This window comes from Phacochoerus africanus, chromosome 9 (assembly GCF_016906955.1).
Source record: "Phacochoerus africanus isolate WHEZ1 chromosome 9, ROS_Pafr_v1, whole genome shotgun sequence".
In the NCBI taxonomy this organism is placed as follows: domain Eukaryota; kingdom Metazoa; phylum Chordata; class Mammalia; order Artiodactyla; family Suidae; genus Phacochoerus; species Phacochoerus africanus.
This window is the reverse complement of record NC_062552.1, coordinates 42889509-42917230: the sequence shown is the minus strand read 5'-3', so window position 1 is coordinate 42917230 and position 27722 is coordinate 42889509. Positions and strand designations below refer to the sequence as shown.

The window sequence follows — 27722 nt, the reverse complement described above, 5'->3', positions numbered from 1 at the left end:
GATGGATGAGTCCATATGCCTCATTACCACGATATGCTAGAGAAGTCACAACAGGGCTGAAAAAGATCATATGGCAGGGCCAGAGGAGGAGCTGAGGAGAGAAACGCAGTCTATTCCAGAGAAAGAAAAGAGGTAGCGTGCTAGAAAGAGTAACAATTCGGATTCGGCAACAGGCTTGGCTTCTTACTGTGGGACCTGGGCGTGTGTGATTCATCTGTAAAATGGGGATACTGATGTAACAATACAAGCTATAGGAATTAAATGAGTCTAAGACCTGCAAATCGCTTAGTCTAATGCCTGGCATGTAAATGATAGCAGTTATTGTCATTATAAGTGAATAAATATGATCTGAAACAGGGAGTTCCCAAGTGGTCCAGTAATTAAGGATCTGGTGTTGTCACTGCTGTGGCACAGGTTCATTTCCTGGCCTGGGAACCTCTACATTCCATGAGCATAGTAAAAAAAAAAAAAAAAATCTGAAATAATGACTAAATCTCACAGAAAAGAAGAATGGGACAATTTCACTTGCCAAGAATAGTGTGAAAAGAAGCTCAGAGGGGAGTTCCCGTCATGGCACAGTGGTTAGCGAATCCAACTAAGAACCATGAGGTTTCGGGTTCGATCCCTGGCCTCGATCAGTGGGTTAAGGATCTGGCGTTGCCGTGAGCTGTGGTGTAGGTTGCAGACGTGGCTCGGATACTGCATTGCTGTTGCTCTGGCGTAGGCCGGTGGCTACAGCTCTGATTAGACCCCTAGCCTGGAAGCCTACATATGCTACGGGTATGGCCCTAAAAAGACAAAAAGACCAAAACAAACAAACAAACAAACACACAAAAAAACTGTAGAAGTGGGCAAGCTCACTAAGAGAAAGGATGTCAAGCGAGATCATGCAAGATGGAACCAGAGATTCTCATACTAAGTGAAGTAAGTCAGAAAGAGAAGGACAAATACCATATGATATCACTTACACGTAGAATGTAAACTGTGGCACAAATGAGCCTACAGAAGCAACTGGGAGTTTGGGATCAGTAGATACAAACTATTGCATTTGGAATGGATGAGCAATGAAATTCTGTTATATAGCACAGGGAACTACATCTGACCCCTTGTGATGGAACCTGATGGAGGACCATGTGAAGAAAAAAAGGCATATGGAAGTATAGTTGGATCACTTTGCTGTGCAGTAGAAATTGATGGAACATTGTAAATCAACTATAATTTAAAAATTAAAAAAAAAACAGAAGCAGACTCACAGACATAAAGAACAGATTTGTGGTTGTCAAGCGGGGAGAGGGGGTTGGGAGAGAGGTGGACTGGGAGTCTGGGCTTAGATGCAAACTATTAAACTCAGAATGGGTGGGCAATGAGGTCCTACCGTATAGCACAGGCAACTATATCCAGTCTCTTGGGATAGATCATGATGGAACATAGTATGCGAAAAATAATGTGATGTGTGTGTGTGTGTGTGTGTGTGTGTGTGACATATGACTGGGTCACTTTGCTGCACAGAAGAAATTGGCACCACACTGCAAATCAACTATACTTTTAACTTAAAAGCAAGAGAGCACGATCATTCAAAGACCCAGTAGAAGTTGGATGGGTCCACATGGACCCTTTTGGATGACGAGGATGGACTCACAGGAGCTGGAAAGGGTACCAAAGCTGGAGGAGGAGCAACCCCAGGGAGGAGAAGTGAGCATCTCAAAGCAGGGGCTCCTACATGGTGTCAGAAACCAATGAGAAACCAGGCAGGATGCAGGCTAGGGAAGAACGTCACACTTAATTAATACTTTTCATAATGGGATGAGGACTAAAGTCAGACTATCTAGATGAAGGAAATCTTGGCATGGCCATGACCTCTCAGAATACTGTATTTTGTGGGCGGGGGTGGACTAATACTCTTTTCATTTTAAGTAGCACACACACTATTCTTAAAGTCTAAGGAAATGCCTGGGGGGAGGGAGGGAAATGGAAAGAGAACTGAGGTCATTGGCCAAGGACCCCCGTGCCTGGTGTCAGGGAGATGGAGGGCCCAAGGATCAGGAAAGGAGAGAACCCAGAGGGCTAAGATGGCCCTGCCGATGATTAAAATGTTGGAATAGTCTAAACCGCTATTTACCTCTAGTAAATGAAAAACAGCTTCTCCGCCCCTTACCCACCCAGCGGCTTACCTTGGACCTTCCCACAGAGCTCTCCATATCCAGCAATGAGGGCCCTGGGGTCCCTGCACTTGCCCTGACCGGAGACTGCTCTGATTGGTTCACTATTGCCGTTATTAAAGTATTAGTTATTTGGAGTTCCCATCGTTGCTCAGTGGTTAACAAATCCGACTAGGAACCATGAGGTTGCAGGTTCGATCCCTGGCCTTGCTCAGTGGGTTAAGGATCCAGTGTTGCCGTGAGCTGTGGTGTAGGCCGGCAGCTACAGTTCTGATTAGACCCTTAGCCTGGGAACCTCAATATGCCCTAGAAGAGGCAAAAAAAAAAAAGACAAAAAAAATTCATTATTATTATTATTTTTGGCCAGACTTGGGCATGCAAAAATTCCCAGGCCACAGATGGAACCCAAGCAACAGCAGTGACAACGCCAAGCCCTTAACCCACTAGGCTACCAGGGAACTCCCGAAATACTTAATATCTTTACTCACCTCCCTCATAAAGAGCAGAAGAGCAGAACTGTAAGGCTTAGACCCATACCCAAGCTCTCAGAGACTCGATGCAGCCTGGCAGCCACGCCCAGGGCCACCCTGCACAGCAGCTGGAAGGCACCCCAGCATTGTTTTGCCGGGGCTTAGGGAAACCCCTCAGCGTGGTAAATGAAAGTAGCAAGATGGTTGAGATAAGAGCAGAGTTGGGAACTTGCTGTTTTCGTGGAGATGGCAATCTTTTGTTCAAAGGTTAAAATCCTGCAGTGATTTACACCAAGGGAAGAAGGATAAAAGGTTATCAAGGCCGCACACATGTGCCGTGTGTTTTGGAAACCTTGACCCCATTGTATACAAACAAACGTTCCTCTGTAATCTGATAGGACGGAGCCACCCTGATACAATGCAACCGCAGGCCCTCATTTTAAGGCAAAGGAAAATTGAATAGGCAGTTCTTCCATTGGTATTGTGTTTCGCGTTTGGGTTAAATAAATATTTAGCTTATAGTCCTGCATGTGCGAGGGATCAAACAGCTCATTAGATAAGGTCAGCAAAGATAAGTCTTTATCACCTCTGCCGTGAAAAATACAGATCTCTGAAGGCAGGCTCTTAAAGGGGTCCTTGAGGGTTTTTAGTCTCTGTACTTCTGCAATTCAGGAGGAAGGTTTTTTGTTTTTCGCTTTTTTTCCTTTTACAGCTGCACCTGCGGCATATGGAAGTTCCTGGTCTAGGGGTTGAATCGGAGCTGCAGCTGCAGGCCTGTGCCACAGCCACAGCAACACCGGATCCAAGCTGCATCTTTGACCTGTGCAGCAGCTCCCAGCCAGGGATGTGTCAGATCCCTGGCAGATCCTTAACCCTCTGAGCAAGGCAGGGATCAAACCCTCATCCTTACTGAGCCACAGTGGGAACTCCTGGAGGAGGTATCCTGTCCTTATGGCAACCCTGAGCGAAGCATAATAATTTCAGTAAGATTTGCAATGAAATTTCTGAATTTTGGTTCTACCATCCATCATCTGCCATCAAGAAGGACTCTGCTTTGAATTATTCTCCAGGAGCAGAATCATATATGTGCATATTTATTTTCCTTCTCTCACTTAGTCTCTATTTTGACCAGACCTGCCTGGCTCTGGCAGTTTGGCATATAGTATGTGCTCCTGAACATGCAGAACAGGGCATAGAAGATAAAACCTTGGCTTCTTCCAAAGAATACCATAACCTGTCTAGTTAGTCAAAGGATACCATAACTATCTAGTTAGTCAGACTCAGGCCAATGGCTAACGAGACACAGGGCTTCCCTTGCTAGAGTCCTAGCCTGCAAGGCAGTTCTTCCTTTCCTAAAATAGAAAGCCATGCATATAACATCACCCTCTGTGCATGAGATGGAAACCAAACCATTTACCTATGGGAAGAATCTTCACTCTCTCACTTCCCACAGTCTGCAACTCCTCCCAATGTGATTTCCACCCCCCTCCATGGTTCCAATGAGACCCCCTTTGATGGAATCATGTCTAAGAATGTATCATGTCTCCAAATCCAATGGGCAACCTCATATCTCCTCTTAGACTTCTCAGCACCACTGGACACCATTGACCACACTCTTCTTCTTCTGCTTCTTCTTCCTATTCTCCTCCTCCTCCTCCTCCTCCTTCTTCCCCTTCTCCTTCTTCCTCTGTCTCTCCTTCTTCTTTTTTTTTTTTGGCCACCCCTGTGGCATATGGAAGTTTCTGGGCCAGGGATCATTTTTGAGCTGCAGTTGCTACCTACTCTATAGCTGCAGCAATGCCAATCCTTTAACTCACTCCACTGGGTCTGGGATTGAACCTGGGTCCTAGGGCTGCAGAGAAGCTTCTGACCCCATTGTGCCACAGCAGAAACTCCCAGAATCTTCGATTGTTGGAATCCCAGGGGCCTTGGTCCTGGGGGTTCCTCTCTATACTTCCTAATGAATCTCATGCACCTCTGTTGGTTGTTGGTTGTAGGTTGCCTGCTCCTCTACCAGCCCTATCGTATATCTATCTCCTATTTTCCTTTCAGCATTTGAACCAATTTGGGCTGCTTGCAGCTCCTTGAATGTGCCATGTGTTTTCCTGCCACAGGGCCTTTGCACATGATCTACTTTCTGCCTGGAACTCTCTTTCTCCTCTCCCTCAAACCTCCCCTTTGATTTTCAGCTAACTCCAACTCATGCTTCAGATTTCAGCTCAATTAAATTCTTTCTCTGAGACACCTTCCTCAAATTCCCAAGGCTAGGTCATGCCCTTCTGTGAACAGACTTTATTTGACAGTCGAGCACAGTGGTTAGATGGATAGGCTCTGGAGTAAGACTTCCTAGGTTCCCATTCTGGCTCTGCCACTTACCAGCGGTGGGATTTGGGGTAAGTTATTCAAGGTCTCTGTGGCTCAGTTACTTTGATATCATTCTATTAATTAATAGCATATGAAAACCACTTTATCAGGATTGTTGTAAAGATTAAAGAATTTCAGACAGCCAGTGCTCAGGTCAGCACCTGACACGTCAGTGTTTGATAGATATTAGTATTCTGATGATTCTCTTTGGTAGCACCTTCACATTCACAGTTAAACAATGAATTGAATAATCGATTCTTTAATAATGCTCATCTACTCCACTGAGTAGACTCTAAGCTCCATGGAGTCAGGGACCATGCTCTTCTTTTCTGCTGTTTCCTCTGGACTTGGCAGAGCCCATGGCACTTAGCAGGACTCAGTACATGTTTCTCCAGTAAATGAACATACAAATGAATACATGAGTGAGGGAATAAATAGATTTGTTTCATGTCATACTTACCACAATAAATACAAGGAGGAAGGCGAAGGACCTAGGTTAAGTGCAGGTGCTCAGACGAAGCAGAACTATTTTTAACTGATCAGAGCAGGGAATCTCCAACCAGGAGGCAATTGATTGCCTGGGTGTTAAAGGATGGATACAAGCTGAATATGCAGTGATAATGCTGAAGCTAAGGGGAAGGAAAAAATGGAGGTTAAGAAACAAAGAAGTGGGAGTTCCTGTCGTGGCGCAGTGGTTAACGAACCCGACTAGGAACCATGAGGTTGCGGGTTCGGTCCCTGCCCTTGCTCAGTGGGTTAACGATCCGGCGTTGCCGTGAGCTGTGGTGTAGGTTGCAGACGCGGCTCAGATCCCGCGTTGCTGTGTCTCTGGCGTAGGCCGGTGGCTACAGCTCCGATTCGACCCCTAGCCTGGGAACTCCCATATGCCGCGGGTGCGGCCCAAAGAAATAGCAAAAAGACAAAAAAAAAAAAAAAAAGAAAGAAAGAAACAAAGAAGGAGTTCCCATTGTGGCTCAGTGGTAACGAACCCAGCTGGTATCCATGAGGACGTGGGTTTGATCCCTAGCCCCACTCAGTGGGTTAAGGATCTGGCATTGCCATGAGCTGTGGTGTAGGTTGCAGACACAGCTTGGATCCCGGATTGCTGTTGCTGTGGCCAGCAGCTGCAGGTCTGTTTCAACTCTAGCCTAGCCTGGGAACTTCCATATGCCACAGGTGCAGCCCCAGGGGAAAAAAAAAAAAAAAGCAATAGAAAAGAAAAAAGAAAAAAAAAAGCAACCAAGGAAATGGCAGGATTACTTTGGTTTTGCCAAACACTGAAGAAGAGTTTGACAGTAATAACTACTCTTTCCCACTCCTGGGATTCATCCTCAAAGATTAGTTTTCATATTTTTCCTTTTGCAAGAACACTAGAAAATCTCTGGTACTATTTTTTTTTTTGCTTTTTTTAATTTCTCCAATACATTATTATTTTTCTTCTACTGTACAGCACGGTGACCCAGTTACACATACATGTATACATTCTTTTTTCTCACATTATCATGTTCCATCATAAGCGACTAGACATAGTTCCCAGTGCTACACAGCAGGATCCCATTGCTAATCCATTTCGAAGGCAATAGTTTGTATCTATTAACCCCAAATTCCCAGTCCCTCCCACTCCCTCCCCCTCCCCTCTGACAACCGCAAGTCTGTTCTCCAAGTCCCTGATTTTCTTTTCTGTGGGAAGGTTCATTTGTGCCGTTATATTAGATGCCATATATAAATGATATCATATGGTATTTGTCTTTCTCTTTCTGACTTACTTCACTCAGTATGAGAGTCTCTAGTTCTATTTTAAATTATGCGAGAAAAAAAAAAACCCAGCTAGCTTCAAGGGTGAAAATATGATGGATGCTGGATGCTTATTAAATATGTCAGTTCTGAGAAATAAAAGCTAGGTCATAGGAGGCCTTAAGCATCAGCAAAAACAATTGTCTATGTTCTGAAAGCGGTGCAGAGCTTTCAGAGGTAACGCATGAGAAAAGTGCTTCTAGAAGGTCAGTCTTACATCGACACAGATGATGGGACAGAGAGGAGAAGGAGGGAAGCCATTGTAACAGCGCACATGAGGCCAGGGAAGGTCTGCCCTGCAGTGAATCGGAGCTGGAGCGGACAAAGGCAAGAAAGAGTTATTATTAAGCACAGAAGCCTGAGTGAGGTTACAGTGGATTTGAAATTACCATGCGATATTTCAGACTCTTTAAACGGCAATGAGACCTTCAAGGGCCAACCCTTTCACCCCAATTTTGAAATCACTCAATTCTGTCAACAGTCTGACTTTGTTGATAAGAAAACAGAGACTCAGAGAGATGAAGTGATTTACCCTGAGTCACACAGCTAATCAGTGGCAAAGTGAAGCTAGACAGTGAGGCTCTTCCTATCCTACTTGCCTGGTCTAGTGTCTATATGATAAAGTTTTCTGTTTATTCTTGTTGGCATCCCACTGAGAAGATCTCATAGCCCCAGTGGTACCTCTTCCCAGAATAAACTGCTTAGTTTATAATTTTGCTGAGTGGCCTTGGTGAGTTATTTCATCCTTCTACTTTCCTTTTTTTTTTGTCTTTTGTTTTTTTAGGGCCACACCCAGGGGATATGGAGGTTCCCAGGCTAGGGGTCCAATCAGAGCTGTTGTTGCCAGCCTACGCCACAGCCACAGCAACACCAGATCCTTAACCCACTGAGCGAGGCCAGGGATCGAACCCACAACCTCATGGTTCCTAGTCAGATTCATTTGCGCTGTGTCACAACAGGAACTCCCCCCCACCTCTTTAATTTTTAAGACACCAGTTTGCTTATTTATTCAGATGAGAATATTTAGGGCAACAGAGAGTAAGTATTTTTAGTCAAATACAACTCAGTCTTTCTTTTTTTATCTTTTTCAAAAATTTTTAAAGTATAGTTGATTTAGAATGTGGTACCCATTTCTGCTATACAGCCAAGTGTCCAAGTCATACATATATGTGTGTGTGTGTGTGTATAGTACTGTATATATACATACATTCTTTTTCTCATATTTCCGTTATCATGTTCTATCCTAAGAGATTGGATATAGTTCTCTGTGCCATAGAGTAGGACCGCATTGCTTATCTATTCTAAATGTAGTAGTTTGAGTCAAATAATTACAGACTCCCAATTCATCCCACTTTTCCTACTTGCCATTTTTCTATCTGAAAAGTGAGGACAATTGTGTGTTATCATAAAACCACCGAGAGTTAAAGAACACAATCCTTGGAGAGAGCTGATCACCATGCCTGGAACAGACTCCATGAGTGACAAGGATCTCTCACCATCACCATCATCAGTATCGTCATTGCTGATAATTATTATCTGCCATCTTATCATAAAGGACTTGCCCGACTGCAGAACAATATTATTGTCTAGAATAACAGCCTTGGCTGTTGAATCAACACCTGTGGGGTAGATCATCTCTGAGTCCGTACTCACATTGATCAATCTCCCATTGATTGATTGCCTCCTCTTGTATGCCTCTTAAGATTCTGTTTCTAGGAGTTCCCGTCGTGGCGCAGTGGTTAATGAATCCGACTAGGAACTGTGAGGTTGCGGGTTTGATCCCTGGCCTTGCTCAGTGGGTTGAGGATCCGGCATTGCTGTGAGCTGTGCTGTAGGTCGCAGACGCAGCTCGGATCCCGCGTTGCTGTGGCTCTAGCGTAGGCCGGTGGCTACAGCTCCAATTCGACCCCTAGCCTGGGAACCTTCATATGCTGTGGGAATCGGCCCTAGAAAAGGCAAAAAGACAAAAAAAAAAAAAAAGATTCTGTTTCTATGTCATTGCTTCAGTAAAGAGAGGAAGCTTGAGGTCTGCAGGTCCGTATTTTCAGCATCCCATTGCCCTACCTGCATTCCTGGCACTTTCCATCACCAGCCAGGAGTGCAGATAGGGCAACAGGATGCTGAACATATTAACCTGCAGACCTCAAACCTCCCTCTGCCTCAGAAACGGCTGGGGGTGAGGGATACAGACCCTCCCACCTGCCAGAAATGCTAAATCAGTTGATCTGGGATGATATTAAAAGAACAAACAAACAAGGAAAAGAGAAAAAAAAAAAAAAGAAATTGCCCAGGTGCTGTTCTTATGTGCAGCCAGGGATGAGAATCACTTAAGCAAATGAGGCTCAAATATACTAGGAAACTTCCTTCCAGGTGGTGGTACCCAGGCGATGCGAAGGGGAGGGACCACGTGTGAGGTCAAAGCCTAGACTGGAGGAGGAGGAGGCGCCAGGGCAGAAGTTGGGCCAACATCGGCTCACTTTCAACTCTTGCCTTCCTTCTGCCCAGGAGGAACTAAGAAGAGTATCAAGGCTCGGGGCCCCAGGGGAGAGGGGCCAAGAACCCCAGAGAGCATGCGAAGGCGGAGCTGTGTAGAGCTCAGGAAATATATCATTTCCAGTATGTCTCACTATTGCCCTCTTTTTTTTTTTTGGCTGCCCCACGGTACATGGAGTTCTCGGGACAGGGATCAGATCTGAGCCACAATGTGTGACCTACACCGCAGCTTCGGCAGTGCCAGAGCCTTTAACCCACTGTGTCAGGCCAGGGATTGAACCTGCGTCCTTGGCGCTGCAGGGACTCTGCTGAACCCTTTGCGCCACAGTAGGAATTCCACGATTGCCCTCTTTATACAGAATTCGGAATCACAAATTGACGATGACCGTGGGTCAGCAGACCCACAGATGTGACCATTTTGTGAACTGGTTTCCAAACTTGCAAGGTAAACCAATGCGTTTACTCCTCCTCCAACCCCTTCAATCAAATCTGGCCAAGTCAGGGCTGATGAAGTGTTTCCTGGAGAGCAGCTGATCTGAACGACTGGTTCTTTCGAAGATTCAGGAGAATAGGTCCCTGAGGTGTTTCAAGCCAAGAAAATGTTGTGGAAGACCCATTGCAGGAACCCAGACCTTCATCCTCCAAAGACAGTGATGCTTGGAATCCCAGAGATTTTTTCCCGGAAAATGATGTCAGGGTACATTGCCCTCCCTCCCCCCGCGCCCGCCCCCCTCCTCCCCGCCCCCACCCAACCCCGTCTTCTATCCTCACAGCCAGGAACCTGAGTCAGAGGGACCAGGAAGCTGCGTATCACTGCAGGGTTACTACTGAGCATGAGGTCATACTTTCTGGCTTTTTCTAAGACACAGCTGACTCATAGGTGGTGAGTTTGGGCAGCAAGTGTCCGGAATTGATCATTTAAAAGGGGGAAGAAATTGGTAACGACATCAGATAATTTTCTTTCTCTTTCTGCCTCTGCTTCTCCCTGTGCCTCTGAGTGGTTGTCTGCCATTGACTCCAGGAATTTGGAATAAATTTGAACTTCCAGGGGATTTACAATTAAAAAGGCCCCACTGAAGGTAGATCACCTTGAAGGTGGGGTGCTACTCTGGGCTTTTAATTGGATGGATTTGGGGTCCCTCCCACGGACCCTACCGCCAGCCTTAGTCAAGTTAAGCAGCCTCCATTAGCTTCCTCTCAGATGAGAACAGCTGGAGGGATACTGAGAGGTTATTGATGGAGGGAAGAGGTTTGTTTTCAGGGCTCCCCCAGGACACAGCAGAACCCTAAAAGCTGAACTGATCTTCATTGGAGATCATGTTGCTGATTGGTCAGGCCCATGCTGGATTGGATGGGTTGTCAAATATTTTTAATGTTACCTTTCCCTCCAAGGGGTGGCATTTTTCCTTCAAGTGGAGGATCCACCTCTCACCCTTGCTGTGTCACTGATGACTGTGTGTAGCTGTTACCTTTCTTCTGCATCCAGAGAACATCCCCTCCCCAAACTGGGGTCCATTCTGCATCTCTATTTCTACTGAATTGTGCTTTTTGTGGCCACAAAAGAAGTCAACAGAGGAGTTCCCGTCGTGGCTCAGTGGTTAACGAATCCGACTAGGAACTATGAGGTTGTGGGTTCGATCCCTGGCCTTGCTCAGTGGGTTAAGGATCTGGCGTTGCTGTGAGCTGTGGTGTAGGTTGCAGACATGGCTCAGATACCGCTTTGCTGTGGCTGCGGCATAGGCCGGTGGCTACAGTTCTGATTAGACCCCTAGCCTGGGAACCTCCATATGCAGCGAGTGTGGCCCTAGAAAAGGCAAAAAGACCAAAAAAAAAAGAAGTCAACGGAGAATAAGATATCAATTTAATCAAGAACAATCTCCAGGGAGGCTGAGGGGTGGGGATGGGGGGAATAGGGATAGTAAGACAGTATTTGCCAGAAAAGAGGAGACATGACCATTTGCGTTGTGGCCATTTGGTCATTATCATGACCAAGATCATCTTTGCTAACTCTGATAAAACGGCTAACACTGAGGAGTTCCCGCGATGGCTCAATGGGTTATGAACCCAACTAGTATCCATGAGGATGTGGGTTTGATCCCTGGCCTCACTTAGTGGGTTAAGGATCCGGTGTTGGCTGTGAGCCATGGTGTAGGTTGCAGATGTGGCTTGGATCCTGAGTTGCTGTGGCTGTGGTGTAGGCCAGCAGTTGCAGTTCTGATTTGACCCCTAGCCTGGGAACGTCTATATGCTGCAAGTGCAGCCCTAAAAACCAATTAAAAAAAAAAAAAAAGCCAACATTGGGAAACCATGGAAAGATGCGGCATCAGCTCTAATCCTTCTAATAACCTGAGTTCTTTCCTGGTTGTCATGTACTAAGGGAGACTAATTAACCATTCAGTTACTAACTTTCAAACCCTTGATCAACTGCCTCGATATGGAATCAGCTAGTACAGTGCAATTAAAAAAATTACATTGCTTCCTAAATATCCAATTCATCCCAGAAATAGTTGCTATCACCGAGCTAAGTCAGCCCACACCGTACCCACAAAAGCCCACTCCCTTTCAGCCAGGAATGATTTGCTGTGATTTCTCTACAGCAGATGCATCCGATCTTAAATATCTATTCCCATAACCTAAATTGCAAAGCATTTTCCAAAAGCCGTGGGGTTGGCAGAATTTAAAAAATGTGTTTGATTGCCAGATCTGCAAATTGGGTCAGTTTTCCAGGGCCTTAGGCTTCCTTCTTTTCCACTGGGGAAGAGGAAAAGGAGACAGCCGGCAGCTGGTGATCGAAAGACAATCCTTCCTGGCATGGACGTCTTGGCTCTCTCTGTGTGTTATCCCAGCCAGGTCCCCCGGGTGCTCCCCGCAATGCTAGGCCAAGGCCTCCTCTTCCTGATGGCTGGCCTCTGGATTCCACTAAAGGTCAGGGTGAAACCCTTGAGCTGGCATCCCTGAAGCTCTGCACAGCTTTTCATCACAGCCTCAGAAAAGAGAATTAGAGGAGGTCTAAGTATTCCCATTTCACAGATGGGGCAATGGGACTCAGACGAGATAAACGACGCACTCAAAAATGCAATTAAACTCCTATTCATCCCGGGTCCTAACCCCTATATCCTGGCCCTTAGTCGAGTATTCTTTTCAAAAAACAAAATTTTTTTTAAGCCCATAAGGAAAGGAATCTACACAGGTATTTTATCCTGGTCCCCAGACCCATGAGAGCAGAGATCGTTCCAAGTGACGCTTTTTTGCTTGTTTGTTTTGCTTTTTAGGGCCGCACCCATGGCATATGGATATTCCCAGGCGAGGGGTCAGAGCTGTAGCCACCGGCCACGACCACAGCCATATCAGATCTGAGCCACGTCTGCAACCTACACCTCGGCTCATGGCAATGCTGGATCCTCCACCCACTGAGCGAGGCCAGAGATCGAATCTGCATCCTCATGGATGCTAGTCAGATTCATTAACCGCTGAGCCACGATAGGAACTCCGATACTTTTCTTTTCCTTTTTTTTTTCTTTTAAAATGCAACAGTGGGAGTTCCTGTTGTGGCACAGCGGAAACAAATCTGATTAGCATCCATAAGGATGCAGGTTCAATCTCTGGCCTCACTCAGTGGATTAAGGATCTGGTGTTGCCATGAGCTGTGGTGTAGGTCGCAGATGAGGCTCAGATCTGCTGTTGATGTGGCTGTGGCTTAGGCCTGTGGCTAACGCTCTGATTCAATTCCTAGTCTGAGAATCTCCATATGCCATGGGTGTGGCCCTAAAAACAAACAAACAAACAAATAAAATTAAATGCAATAATGAGGAGTTCCCACTGTGGCTCAATGGGATAGGCAGCATCATCTCTGCAGCACCAGGGTGCAGGTTTGATCCCTAGCCCAGCACAGTGGGCTAAAGGAACTGGCATTGCTGAAACTGCAGCGTAGGTCAAAGCTGTGGCTCAAATCTGATCCCTGGTCTGGGAATTCTGTATGCCTCAGGATGGCCAAAAAAGAAAAAAAAAAATGTAACCATGATTAATCAGGTCACCAAATATTTTTTATTTTCATCACCAGCATTGTAAAGTGATAAAGAGTAGCTATCAAAAATCAAGACATAAAGTGGTAACTATTAGTATCCATATTATACACGCTAAGAAATTAAAATATACTAAGTCCAGGATTTGTCATACTACTGGATCATAGCCCATTAACATGGGTCATGAAGTCAATGTAATGGGTTGCTATCACAATGAAAAGAAAAAGTGGGGTAAGATAGGATAGAATAGAATTGAAAATATCAGGAGTGCCTCTCATGGCTCAGTGGAAATGAATCTGACTTGTATCCATGAGGACACAGGTTTGATCCCTGGCCTCGCTCAGTGGGTTAAGGATCCAGCATTGCTGTGGCTGTGGTGTAGGCCAGCAGCTGCAGCTCCAATTCGACCCCTAGTCTGGAAACCTCCATATGCCATGGATACAGCCCTAAAAAGACAAAAAAAAAATTGATAATATCAGCATGTATTGCGTATCGCAAAGGTAAATACAGTTTCCTGAATCCATTTGTTCTTGTGTTATGTGCACAATGTTAAAAGTATTCCCTACAGATTAGCTATTCCCTTTTTCTTGCTTTTCCTCTCTTTCCTCTTTCCCCTTTCTCTTTCCTTTACTCTCTCCTTCTCCGTGTCTTAAGGGAAGGTACCCCATCACCTGTTCCCTTTGTCCCTTGTCCTGTTTGCAAGTCCCATCCCCAGCCCTCCCCTTTCTGACCTCATCTTTCCTTCACCCCAGGGTCTGGAGCAGAGACTGTTCCCAAAGGTTGATACCTTTAAGCTCCTTTCTTTTTTCCCATTGAAAAAGTCCTTCTGAATGTGACCTTTGAGACAGGATTTGATAGTTCTATGTTCGACAAATAAATTACTTTATCTCTAAACCATCCTATTTCCATTTCAGGCAAGACAACTCAAACTTGAAGACATGAAATCCCCAAGGAAAACCACTTTGTGCTTCTTGATTATTGTGACTTATTCTTCCCAAGCTACCCTGAACTTGAATTTAAAGTCTATTGTCTATCCTGCGGTGAGTAAATCCATGTCTGCTCTATTTTCCCCATCACATTTTTCTCATTTCCTGGGAATGTCATAGCCGGAAATTGCTTAATGGGGGGCGGGGGGCTGTGAGAAAATGTCCCAAATGGTGGAAAGGGGTGCTGAACACAAATGAATGTTAGGGTATCTACGGGGCTACCACTTGCCATACATCATCCAGATGTGCTCTTAATTAAATTGCCACTCAGGTGTGACGCTCCACCCTGTGAAACTGCAAAAATGATGTCAAGCCTGTTTTGAGGATAGAGCAGAATTCTTGTAGTTTCCAAGAATTCACTTTCCATGAGCATCAGACTACAGCCCATTTCAAAAAGTGCTCATTCGTGTCAGTGTTATCATCACAGATTGATACAGTCGAAAGGGCCAAAGATAATTTCTAAGCATTTTACTGACAAATTAGCCTAAGGGTTTCGTCCTTGGGAAGTTCATGGGAGTTTAGCTTAACAAAAGAGGGTGCTAAGTAGCCCCTTGTTCCTTGTGGGAAACACTGGGATCTTCTTTCCTTTGGCTACTCCGGGCCCCAGAGCTGGGGTGTGTGACTGGTTATGAAATCTCGAGAGACTGGCATGATTCTGCGTCTCAAGTTTTTTCATCTGTAAAATGATGAAAATAATAGTATTGATGTACTGATCACCTTGAGAATTAAAGTAGTTAATATTTATAAGGTGCTTTAGAACAGTGCCTGACATTTAAAAAATGCTCTATCAGGAGTTCCCATTGTAGTGCAGTGGAAACGAATCCAACTAGGAAACATAGGTTGTGGGTTCAATCCCTGGTCTTGCTCAGTGGGTTAAGTATCTGGCATTGCCATGAGCTGTGGTGTAGGTTGCAGACGCGGCTTGGATCTGGTGTTGCTGTGGCTGTGGTGTAGGTCGGCAGCTTCAATTTGACCCCTAGCCTGGGAACCTCCATATGCCACAGGTGTGGTCCTGAAAAGACAAAAGACAAAAAAATTAATTAAATTAAATTAAATTAAAAAGGTTCTATCAGTATTTGCTATTACTGTTTTTCCCACTGTTTCCTATGGATTTTTTTGAAAAGATATTTTAGTGCTATTTTATCCAGTCTGTCACTCTTGTTGGAGCTTCATGATCAATTTTGGCATTAGAAAATCTCTTTTTGCTTTGCTTTGTACCTTTCAATCTTAATTTTTTGTCTTCTATTCCAGTTGTCACTTCTGTTTTTGTATTTGTGTTTGCCTGGTCTTTGTTCTTTGTTTTGTTTAGCTTTTAGCACATTCCTTTGCTTTACTGCTTCTCTGACAAGCAATGCATGTTGGAGTTGCTTTTCTTTCTTGTAATCTGTCTGTGATTAGAGAAGTATGTTATTCACATTTGATGCCATATTTAAAATGCTTGATCTGGGGAGTTCCCATCGTGGCTCAGTGGTTAACGAATCCGACTAGGAACCATGAGGTTGCGCGTTCGATCCCTGGCCTTGTTCAGTGGGTTAAGGATCTGGCATTGCCATGAGCTGTGGTGTAGGTTGCAGACATGGCTCAGATCCCGAGTTACTGTGGCTCTGGCGTAGGCTGGCAGCTACAGCTCGATTTGACCCCTAGCCTGGGAACCTCCATATACCGCAGGAGCGGCCCAAGAAATGGCAAAGAGACAAAAAAATAAAGAAAGAAAGAAAGAAAAATAAAAAATAAAATGCTTGATCTGAATGGATATATTTACATGTTTGACTGATTCACTTTACAGTATACCTGAAATGAATACAACATTGTAAATCAACTCTACTGTGATAAAATTGTATTTCAAAATAATAAATAAAATGCTCGATCTTACTTTCAGGATTTTGTCTTATGACTTTATGCTCTTCCTTCCTCTTCTCTATTTTTGTGTCTTTCTTTGTTGGACCTAGGTTTTGTCTTTTTCCTTATTTCTCTCATGACTAGGAGGTATTCTTAGTATGTCTTCTTCCAAACTCCAGTGTGTAAGATTCAGCCCCTGCAATCATATGCCGCAGCTTGCTCTTATAAATAGAGGAGGGGGAGTTCCTGTTGTGGCACAGCAGAAACATATCCAACTAGTATCCATGAGGATGTGGGTTTGATACCTGGCCTCGCTCAGTGGGTTAAGGATCTGGCATTGCCATGAGCTGTGGTATAGGTCAGAGACACTGCTCGGATCCCTCATTGTTGTGGCTGTGGGTAGGCTGGCAGCGGTAGCTCTGATTAGATCCCTGGGAACTTCCATATGCAGCAGGTGCAGCCCTAAAAAGAAAAGGCAAAAAAAAAAAAAAGAGGAGGGAAACATTACTTTTCCTCTGGATTTGCACAAGTAGTGCAAAACTCTGTTACCCCAACCATGTGGGGTGTAAGCTGGATGGAGCATGAGATGATCTCAACGGTGGGGTCAGCCTTACATTCCAGAGTTTCCCAGCATTCCTGGCTGCAGCAGTGCCCTCCCACTGCGCCAGATCGGTCCTCATCACAGCAGCCCTAACAAAACCCATCCATTTGCCTGGTGGCACAGGCTGGTCAGGAGATAGGCCTCCCAGGGCTGCTACTAGTACTTGAACTTCATCTTTCTGGAAGCTCCCACTGCAAAGGGCCCCACTTTTCCTTCCTAGATTTGCCTTCAAGATATAATATCTTCATTCAGCCTAGAGCTGAAGACTTCCATGGGAGAGGTGCCCTTGAACCTTCCTTGTCAGCTTAGGCTGCCCTAGGCTGTCACTCAGCTTCCACTTCCACTATTTTATTTTATTTTATTTTATTTTATTTTATTTTATTTTATTTTATTTTATTTATCTGTCTCTTTGCCTTTTCTAGGGCTGCTCCTGCAGCATATGGAGGTTCCCAGGCTAGGGGTCCAATCAGAGCTGTAGCCGCCAACCTACACCAGAGCCACAGCAATGCGGGATTTGAGCCGCGTCTGCAACCTACACCACAGCTCACGGCAACGCCAGACCCTTAACCCACTGAGCAAGGCCAGCGATCGAACCTGCAACCTCATGGTTCCTAGTTGGATTTGTTAACCACTGAGCCATGACGGGAACTCCCGACTACTTTATTTTATTTTTTAATTGAAGTATAGTTGATTTACAATGTTGTGTTCATTTCTGCTGTACAGCAGTGATTCAGTTATACATACGTGTGTGTGTGTGTGTGTGTATACACACATTCTTTTTCATATTCCTTTCTATTATGTTTTCTCGCTTGATATTGAATATAGATATATCAATATATATATTGATCTATATTACTATAGGGTAGGACCTTGTGGCTTATCCATCCTGCCTATAATAGTTTATATCTGCTACATCCCTCCCCGCCTCCCCCCTCCCCTTGCTGACCACAAATCTGTTCTCTGTTTGTGAGTCTGTTTCTGTTTCATAGATAAGTTCATTTGTGTCATATTTTAGATTCTATGTCTACATGATATATGATATTTGTCTTTCTCTTTCTGACTTACTTCACTTAGTGTATTAATCTCCAGTTGTATCCATGTTGCTGCAAATGGCATTATCTCATTCCTTTTTATGGCTGTGCACTTCTACATAATTTAAGAGCAACATGTGGTGGGTCATGAGCTTTTAAAAAAATTGTGCTAAATACACATCAAATTTACCAACCATTTAACCATTCAACATGGTTAAATGTACAGTTCGGTAGTGTTAAACATACATTTGCAGCCAGTAGGCAAATGCATCTTGTAAAACTCTGCACCCATTAAACAAGGCCACCCTAACCCCCCACCCCACCCCACCCCATCTGCTGGAACTCACTATTCTAACTTTCTGCCTCTGTGACTTTGATTACACTAAGTACCTCCTATAAGTAAGTGGAATCATACAGTATTTGTCTTATTGTGACCGGCTTACTTCACTTAACATAATGTCCTAAAAATGTATCTATGTTGTAATATACATCAGAATTTCCTTCCTTTCTTAAGTCTGAATAATGATCCATTGTATGTATATCCCACCTTTTTTAACCCGTTTATCCATTAATGGACACTTAAGTTGCTTTCACCTCCTGGCTCTTGTGAATGGTGGTGCTATGCAGGGGCGGGTGCAGATAGGAGGTATCGGGCTTTTGAAGTGTGAGGATGAGCTGGGAACTTTCTTAAAGTGTGGACCTTAAAGCTGAACTCAGGAAGTCTGGGGTGTGGCCCTGGATGTTGCCTTTCTGACCAGTTCCTGCCCCTTGTTCCTGCCCCAGTGATCACACTTGGAGCCAGCAGTGTGACAGGCTCTGAATGCTAGCATCAGCTTCTTTAAGTCCAAAGTGCAGCTCGAACACTATCGTTGGAAATTTCCTCATGTTTTTTTCATCTCCCAGAGCCTGCTTCCTCTACATAATGCAAGAAGAAGTAGGTCTCTCCACCGGTTTGTCATAGGGATAAACCACTCTTATATATGCACGCCTTCCTGTCATGCACAGAGCAGGTACCTAGGATATAGTGGTTCTTTTTCCTATATTGGCACAAATAAACCTGCGTTCCTGTGCCCAGGGAGGTCTAACAGGACCCTTGCTCAGACCATTATCTCGCTGGAGGTAAAGATGTTAGATCGGGGATTCCAGGTCACAAAAAAGATGAGGACAGGGCCTTGGGGAGGAGGCAAGAGATTAGGCGACCACTTGTTTGTCGTCTGGTTCCCTAGGGGTTTTCATTTCCACACGTAAAATGCCCCCTCTCATTCCTGACTGGGTGTCTGCTCCCCCTGCACCCCGCCCCCAATTATTTTGTAAAGTCATCATGTCCAACAGGTGGGGCGTTTCCTGGAATTGGTGACCTTGCGTCTTCCGGCTGAAGCTGGGCCAACAGGAAATCCCCTCTGGATGGAGCTGCCCATTGTCCTCTGATACCCATCTGGGTAGCTCTTCATGGCCCAACAGAGGCTCTGGTTTCTGTCTGAAATAATACTCAGCCTTGGGAGACCCTGGCAGGATGTATGCTCAGCCCTGCAGTTCCCCGAACGGAATGACATGGACTTGGGAGGGCAAGGCTGTCCCCCCTCCCCCTGCCGCACACCCCCAAGAGCTCCAGGCCAGCTGGGCACGTGGGTTCACAGCCCCACCAGAGAGGATAGGCTTTGGGTGTGTACGTTACTTTCTATAAATTAAGAAACAGAGGCTTAGGATGAACCAATGACTATTCCAAATAGAAAGAAGAGAAGGTGCAGGGCTCCAGTTTTTGGTGTCACTCTAGCCTCTGCCTTTATGGAACCCCAGGCCCCCTGACCCGGCACCCCCCAACTCTTTCTCCTCATGTCTGGGAGGCCAAGGGTCCTGATCACCATCACCAGGGGACAGCTCAGAGGCTGCCTTGCCTTCAGGATGTCTTCCCTTCATTTTCCCCAGTGATGCCAGGGCTTACAATTAAAAGTAAGTTATTCTCACAAAGAGTCATGGATCTTCACTAAACAGAGCCAGCAGGTGAGGCCAGAGTCATGGAAGCAGCACTTGGCAAAGGTGTCCATGTCAATTTCAGATAATCACCATGAAGATTCAGGAAATAGTTAAGGCAGTTTCTGTCATGGTTCAGTGGTAACAAACCTGACTAGTATCCATGAGGATGAGGGTTCAATCCCTGGCCTCGCTCAGTGGGCTAAAGGGTCCAGCGTTGCCGTGAGCTGTGGTGTAGGTCGAAGACACAGCTCGGATCCTGCATTGCTGTGGCTGTGGCGTAGGCTGGGGGCTATAGCTCTGATTGGACCCCTAGCCTGGGAACTTCCATATGCTGTGGGTATAACCCTAAAAAGACAAAAGAAAAGAAAAGAAATAGTTAAAACAGCACAGGAAACTATACCCAATCACCTGTGATAGAACATGATAGAAGATAATATGAGAAAAAGAATTATACGTATGTATAACTGGGTCACTTTGCTGTACAGCAGAATTTGACAAAACATTGTAAATCAAGTACAATAAAAAACAAAAAAACAAAAACAAAATGCAGAACAGAAAAATAAAATTAGTTAAAAAGCAATGTTTCTCAAGATGGCCTCATGGCCAGTGATGTGCTGGTTAAGAAAGCAGTTTTTGGAGTTCTCCTCTGGCAAAACAGATTAAGGATCCGATGTCGTCACTTTAGCAGGTTGGGTTGCTGTTGTGGTGCAAGTTCAATCCCTGGCCCAGGGAAATCTTGCATGCCTGCTGGCACAGCCAAAAAAGGGGGGGGGGGCAGTTTTCTTCCCTCCCACCCAAAATCTCACTAAATTGAATTGGAGGAGGGAAAGGATTTAAAATGTTCTGCAGGAGAGGACTGAAACATACCTCGGTTTTTAACTACAACTGCCAGCAGCAGGGCTTTAATTCTTTAATGCCCCCTGGACAATGGGGGAATGAAGAGTTCCTGTTGTGGCCCAGTGATAACCAACCTGACTAGTATCCAAGAGGACTCAGGTTCCATCCCTGGCCTCGCTCAGTGGGTTAAGGATCTCGCATTGCCATGAGCTGTGGTGTAGGTTTCAGATGAGGCTCGGATTCTGCATTGCTGTGGCTGTGGTGTAGGCAGGCAGCTACAGCTCCGATTCGACCCCTAGCCTGGGAACATCCATATGCCGAGGGAGCGGCCCTAGAAAAAAAGGCAAAAAAAAAAAGGGAAAGAAAATGCAGGGAATGACGTCTTGGCCTGGGAGAGCTGCCCAATCGTGCCCACTTGTAGTCACCTTCTCTTGCATGGACAGAGGAAGCTTCCTGGTGGCTTACAATTAAATTGTAATTGTAAGTCCCAAGGAAGACGGAGGCAGGAAGGCAGTGGGAGAACTTTTCCTTCTGCCCCAGCACAGAGCCGGAGCAGCTCCAGGGGAAGCCAGACAGGAACCAGCCCTATACATTGACTCTGTGATCTCTAGGTTCCCGGGCTTTTCCATAGAACTCAGATAACATCACTGCAAACAGAGCGGCACCTGGGCTTTGAAAACTCCAATCCCCATCCATCATCCTGCTCTTTGTTTCATTGAGAACCCTTAGGAACTATCACGTATGGTTTCCTCCACACTTTCTATGGCTGTTTATACCAGTCGTTGAAAAGAAGGAGGGGACAGAGGAGGCAATTGAGTAAGAAAGAGAAAAGGTATTCGTCAGGAGTGACTGCGTCACTGAGAACAACCCTCAGTTTCCCCACAGTTTACCACGGCATCTCCCAACAAGATGATGAGGTGCATGTATGGGCAAGTACAGACCTAGGAGGCAGACTATCTGGGTTTGAGTCTTAATTCTGCCATTTCAAAGCTGTGTGACCTTAGGCAAGTTAATTGACCTCTCTGTGCCGGTGTTTTCTCATTTGTGAAATGTGTCAAATAACAGCATCTATGCCATAGATTGTCAGGAGGATTAAACAAATGAGCACACACCACATACTAAACAGCACCTGGCACAGGGTGTTGAAGATGTTTTAGGAATTATTGTTGTTATCGTTATGAAGTGAGATAACTAGAAGAAAAATGGTAGTGCCCACAGATGGCAGAATGAGCTCTGTTTGGGTGGCGTTCATCGGTGCATGGAGGTGATGGCAAAGCCCACACCCTGGAGGACAGGCGTTATTTGGCCCTTCTGATGAGCCTTGAGGAAGTCTGCGCTGGGAAATACATCAGAGGAAAACTCACTTAGAGGCAGGGATGATCTAGGAATACCAGGTCAGGTCAAGGGGAGGTTATAAACTACAGAGCTGGCAGTGATCTCAGCAGCAGAGCCAATTAACGTCACCTCTTAAACAAAGAAGCCACATAATGACCAGAGCTGAGCTTATGGAGATAAGGTAAGTGGCAGGATGCAGACAGGGGAGTCCATGGTCATGATGCTCTCAGAACAGCATGATGCCTGACCCAGACTAGCCCTTACCATGTCATTAACCCCCTTCCAGTGTTTTACATTTATTAACCATTTGATCCTCTCAACAACTTAATGAGGTAAGCTACGTTTATCCCTATATGATAGGTGGGTCCCGTGACACAGAGCGATTAAGTCACTTGCCCAAGGTCACACAGCCATTTTAGGGCAGAGCTAAGCTCTGGATTCAATGTCTGCGGTGTCTTTACCCTTAACTATCGGTCTATACGATCGCACATTTATTAAGAGTGTACCGTGTTCCATGTTGCAATTTGTTTAATTCTCATAGTACTTCCATGAGGTCAGCACTACTGTTCCATTTTACAGAAAGAAAATCGAGGCTCAGAGAGGATAAGTAACATCCTCAAGGTCACATAGCTAGTAAGGGGCACAGCTCTGTACCCAGGCAGGCTGGCTTCAGAGCTGACTCTCATAGCCCCTGCTTCAGGAGGCATCTGTAAAACCATCCAGGAGAAAAAGGGCCAGAGGAGGAGAAAATAACTTTAAGCGAACACCATCTAAACAGCCCTAATGCCGCAGGAATATTGGGGTGGGGACAGGCCTAGGGCGGAGGAGAGGTCGTGAGACTCAACTAAAAGGTCACTGGAATGACTCAGGGTTCAAGTTCTAGCACAGTGGAGAACACCATTCTTCATATTTTTCGACAGGCCTCAGGCTGCAGGAACTCTGAGAAACACAGATAGGCTGATATCTTCCGCTCCTGAAACTAGAAACTGGTCTATAAAAAAATCCGGGCCCAAGTCACACCTGAGGCCAACCTATTTCGTCTTTCTAACGGGCTTCGATTGTGGGCGGTCCCCATCCCCAGGGCACAAGGCGCTGACCCCAAATCCGCAGCCCTCTGCTTCGCTCGAACATTCTGGGACAATGAGAGCAGAAAGCCATTGTGAAAAGATGTCTTTGACACGCACTGACAATTGTCTCAAATGTTCTTTCAGCTTCTCCGTGAACAGGAACTAGCAGGGGAAGACCCAGCGAGGCAAAAACGAGCCGGTACGTAACCCTTTGCTGGGCCATCTTTTCGAGTAAGTCCCCTCAGAGGCTCTCAGTTGTAACGTTTGGAAACAGCGGGATCCACATAATTCAGTCTCGGAGTGCATCAGGGTTCAATTTCCAGAAGTAACTGTAACAGAATTCCATTCTCTATCAAAGGACATTCAGCAGATCTTATCAACACCTTCAATTCCCGTGTCCCTCCCATTATGATCGTCGGATCCTGAAGATTTTCCTGGGGCCCTTCCCTCACTTCACTGCTCTCAACCCCGCAGACTTGCCTTTTGCCTTAAAAAAAAAAAAAAAAAAAAAAAAAAACTCTCACTCAGCACTTTATCTTATAGATCAACTTAACCTCTAGACTCAGGTCTTCCTCTGCCTCCCACTCCTGCTTTCCCATTAAATTCCAAAGCAGCGATCTGGAAAATACAGAGCTCTGCCCTTTGGAGGGCTGGGGGCAGGCAAGAGCTGTGAACACAGTGCAAAGTCATCCTCAGCCTCCCCTCCCATGTGGGGGACCCTGGGCTGCTGAGGACATCTGTAGGCTGCGTTTTCCCAGGACCAGGTCCTCCTCCGTCCATCACAGCAATGTTGCAAAAGCATCTGTTTGATTCTGTCATTTCCCTGCATAAAATCCTTCAGGGGCTCCCAGTTGCCTTGGAGATGAAATCAGATTATCCATTCAAATCTCATGGGACCCTAAGTGCTTGCCCACATGTGCTCCTTCTATGGCTTTTCGCTCAGAGGATGCTCTGCCCACCATCCATCCCCCTTTGCTTGTCTGGGGGTTTATCTCACACAGGCTCCTGCCCTGGAGGGCCCTCCATCAATTCCCCAGACGGGGAGGGGCTGCTCTCCTAGGTTCCCATTACCCACCATACATCCTCCCAGCCCAACATCCGTCCCAGTGCAAATAATCCTTTGACTTCCTGTTTGCCGCTCCCAAGAGACATGAGCTCCCTTGACCCTCTTCCTCTTGGCAGCCTGGACTGTAGCCCGAGTCTCCACTGATGAGGGAACAAATAAAGAGAATGCCGGTCTCTGTCATCGCTGCCTCTGTGTGAGATCAGAGGCTAACTCACTTTTCCTAAGGGTCTGCTGCCTGAGGGGCTGGACCAACCATCTAGAAACTTTTTTTTTTTTTCTGTCTTTTTAGGGCTGCCCCTGGGGCATATAGAGGTTCCCAGGCTAGGGGTCAAATTGGAGCTGCAGCTGCCCCCCCCCCAGCCACAGCAATGCCAGATCCGAGCCACGTCTGTAACCTACACCACAGCTCACAGCAAGGCTGGATCCTTAACCCACTGAGCGAGTCCAGGGATCTAACCCGTATCTTCATGGATACTAGTCAGGTTCTTTTCTGCTGAGCCACAGTAGGAACCCCTAGAAACTTCTTAACCTGTAGCATTGTGGCGGAGTCATTTTCCAAGCATGTTGTGACTTGATCTGTTCAGTCTTGGGGTCAAAAAGAGACAGTAGGCTGTCAGAGGGAGCAGGCTTCCCCCAAAGCAGGATAAAGGTTTCTGGTAGAACTCTTCCCGAGGCAGGAACCCGTTCCCAGTGTTGCCTGATGCTTGAAATGAAAATTCAACCGCATTGTATTAAGCTCTGGAAATGCTCCCCGGAAGCTCATTCCATTGGTCATTTCCCCTTCCGTTCTTTCTTTTTCTTTTTTTTCTATTTTAGCCTTGTGTTATACCCTAGGGGACCCTCCCCACTCCCTTCCCTGAAGTGGTCTATGGCATAGACTTCACTGCCTGTGCTTTAAAAACGAGTATCTTCCCCTCTACCCAGTCCCTGACAATCCCTTGAACCCCCTGTCCCCATGACAGGAACAGGGTCAGCTGTGTTCCCATTCAGTGTTTTGAAAGGCTTTTCTTCCTCAAATCAAACTTCCAGCTCCCAGCTTCTGCCAGCTTCTTCTAGGGTTCAGGCTGCCAACTTCTTCAGGGGCACCTGATGACTCTACAGCTATAAAAGTCACATCTTCCTGCATCTCCAGGTCCTGTCATTTGACATCCATGATGACAATATGGCAGGTTAGCCCTTGGAAAGGAAATCACCTCTACATCTAAGGATTTGACATGCGAAAATTTTTCTAGACATGCTTCCATTTAAAAAAATCATGACGATAATAATCACCATGAAAACGTGTTTTCTATTTTTTTATACATGGTCCTCTGTGCTCTTGGGCCTCTAGAGTCATTTTGGAAGTGTTAATGGCTCAGCCCATTATCCGCAGAAGAGAGATTGGCCTTGATACTTTTACAAAATCACCAAAGTAAGAAATGATCATGGAGGAGTTCCCATTGTGGCTCAAGGGTAATGAACCTGACTAGTATCCGTGAGGACGTGGGTTTGATCCCCAGCCTCGATCAGTGGGTTAAGGATCCAGCATGGCCATGAACTGTGGTATAGGTCGGCAGTTGCAGCTCCAATTCAGCCCCTAGCCTGGGAACTTCCACATGCCACTGGCCCTAAAAAATAAATAAATAAAATAAATAATAGAAAAAGAAAAAGGAAGAAAGGAATGGTCTTGAAATGGCTGGGGTGTTAGGCTGCAGGTACTCAGAATCAAAGTTGCAATTAAGAGAATCCCTCTCCAGGAAAACTAGGAAAGCAAGCAATAGGAGGGTTACATTCTGCAGAAGCCACACAGACATGTCTGTGTTCTGAGGTTTTAACAACCCAGAGACAAACAAAATTTCCAAGAGAAAGAAAGTTCTCAAAAGGAATTTCCTTTTGAGGCACTGGACCAAATGTTTATATCTTTAGGATTTGGGATAGAATCATTTTTAAAAGTAGGATCAGAGTTCCTGCTGTGTCACAGTGGGTTAAGAATTCAACTGCAGCAGTTCCAGTTGCTTCAGAGGCATGGGTTCAATCCCTGGCCCAGGACAATGAGTTAAAGGATCCAGCATTGCTGCAACTGTGGCATAGATTGCACCTATGGCTCAGATTCAATCCCTGGCCTGGGAACATCCATGTGCCGTGGGTATGGCCATAACACTTTTTTAAAGACATAGGATCAATACTCATATTTATTCTCAGAGCTATGGATTTCTTCCTCTATCATATACTATGTATCATAAGTATTTTACACAAACACAACATGTATATATACAGGGTTGTCAAGAGGATTAAATGATATCATGTACATATTGCTTTTTAAAACATCAATAGAGTTGTCTAGGAGTTTGGTTTTTGTTTGTTTTAATAGGTTTTAGTTAATAACTAGGCTAATTGATTTGTTTATAAAAATATTGCATTTGAAAGAGCCTAAAGGATCCCTGATATAGAGAAGTTTTCATGTAGTTACTGAAGACATGAAGATGGATGCCATAACATAGGAGTTAGCATTTTATTTTATTTTATTTTATTTTATTTTATTTTATTTTTATGGCCCCTTCCATAGCCCATGGAAGCTCCTGGACCAGGGGTCCAATCGGAGCTGCAGCTTCAGGCCTACGCCACAGCTACGGCAACACAGGATCTAAGCTTCATCTGTAATCTCCATTGCAGCTTGTGGCAGTGCTAGATCCTTAACCCACTGAGCGAGGCCAGGGATCGAACCCATATCCTCACCGATGATGTCTGGCTCTTAACCCTCTGAGCCACAACAGGAACTCCTGGAGTTAGCATTTTAGAAAAACAAATTTCCAAACTCTACTGGGGACAGGAGAAGAAGCTTGCACAAAAACCCAGAGGCCAAAGCAAAAACAGGTGTGAATCTTCCTGTTAGAGCAGAGTGGCAGGTGGGGAGCTGAGGGAAATAAGTGTGTGTCAGAGCATCAGAATTCTGTCCTGATGCCAGAAGTGGATTCTAGACCAGCCGAGAGGCTGGCACAGAGAAGGAACTGATGGAAGCATCAGAAGTGAAAATGAGCCGGATGGTTATGGCTGAAGGAGTGAGATGAAAAGTTCTGGGAAACCAGCGAGGATGCCCAGCTGTGTGGACCGTCAGTGGCCCTGGCCCCAGGATGATTCAGGAAAGGTGAAAGCCATTTAAGAAGTGGGTCAAAAGGACTTGACGTGGGTGTGACAGGGATTGGTGACGCTTGTGACATTTCAGGAGTGCACAGACCTTCGGAGGTGGAGGCCACAGTTAGAAGCCAGAATTGGAATGAAATTCTTACTTTGGAGGTACACTGATCAGCTCTAAAGTTAGTCTGTTTTGAACGTTAAAATTTTTTATTAAAGTATAAAGATTTACAATGTTATGCCAAAATAGTATTTTGTATGTATCCACAGAATTCCATGTCTGATTTTTTTTTTAATGGCCACACCCATGGCACACCAGGGATTGAATCTGAGCCATAGCTGCAACAGCTATGGCAACCTCAGATCCTTTAACCCACTGTGCTGGGCCAGGGATTGAACCTGCATCTCCATAGTGACCTAAGCCCTTGAAGTTAGATTTTTTTTTTTTTTGGTGTTTTGTCTTTTGAGGGCCGTACCCACAGCATATGGAGGTTCCCAGGCTAGGGGTCTAATTGGAGCTGTTGCTACTGATCTATGCCACAGGCACAGCAATGTGGGATCTGAGCTGCATCC

At 45.4% G+C, this 27722-nt stretch overlaps 1 protein-coding gene across 4 annotated transcripts in view; it reads left to right on the top strand.

The window, feature by feature from the left end:
• Positions 1–27722, top strand: part of ADGRF5 (adhesion G protein-coupled receptor F5) — a 128386-nt gene that overhangs the window by 44232 nt on the left and 56432 nt on the right. For all 4 annotated transcript variants that reach the window (XM_047795162.1, XM_047795163.1, XM_047795161.1 and 1 more), the window contains exons 2-3: positions 14217–14342; positions 23117–23171. In XM_047795162.1, the coding sequence (XP_047651118.1) occupies positions 14241–14342; positions 23117–23171 (157 nt within the window). In that variant the 5' untranslated portion in view covers positions 14217–14240. The remainder of the gene's footprint in view (positions 1–14216; positions 14343–23116; positions 23172–27722) is intronic.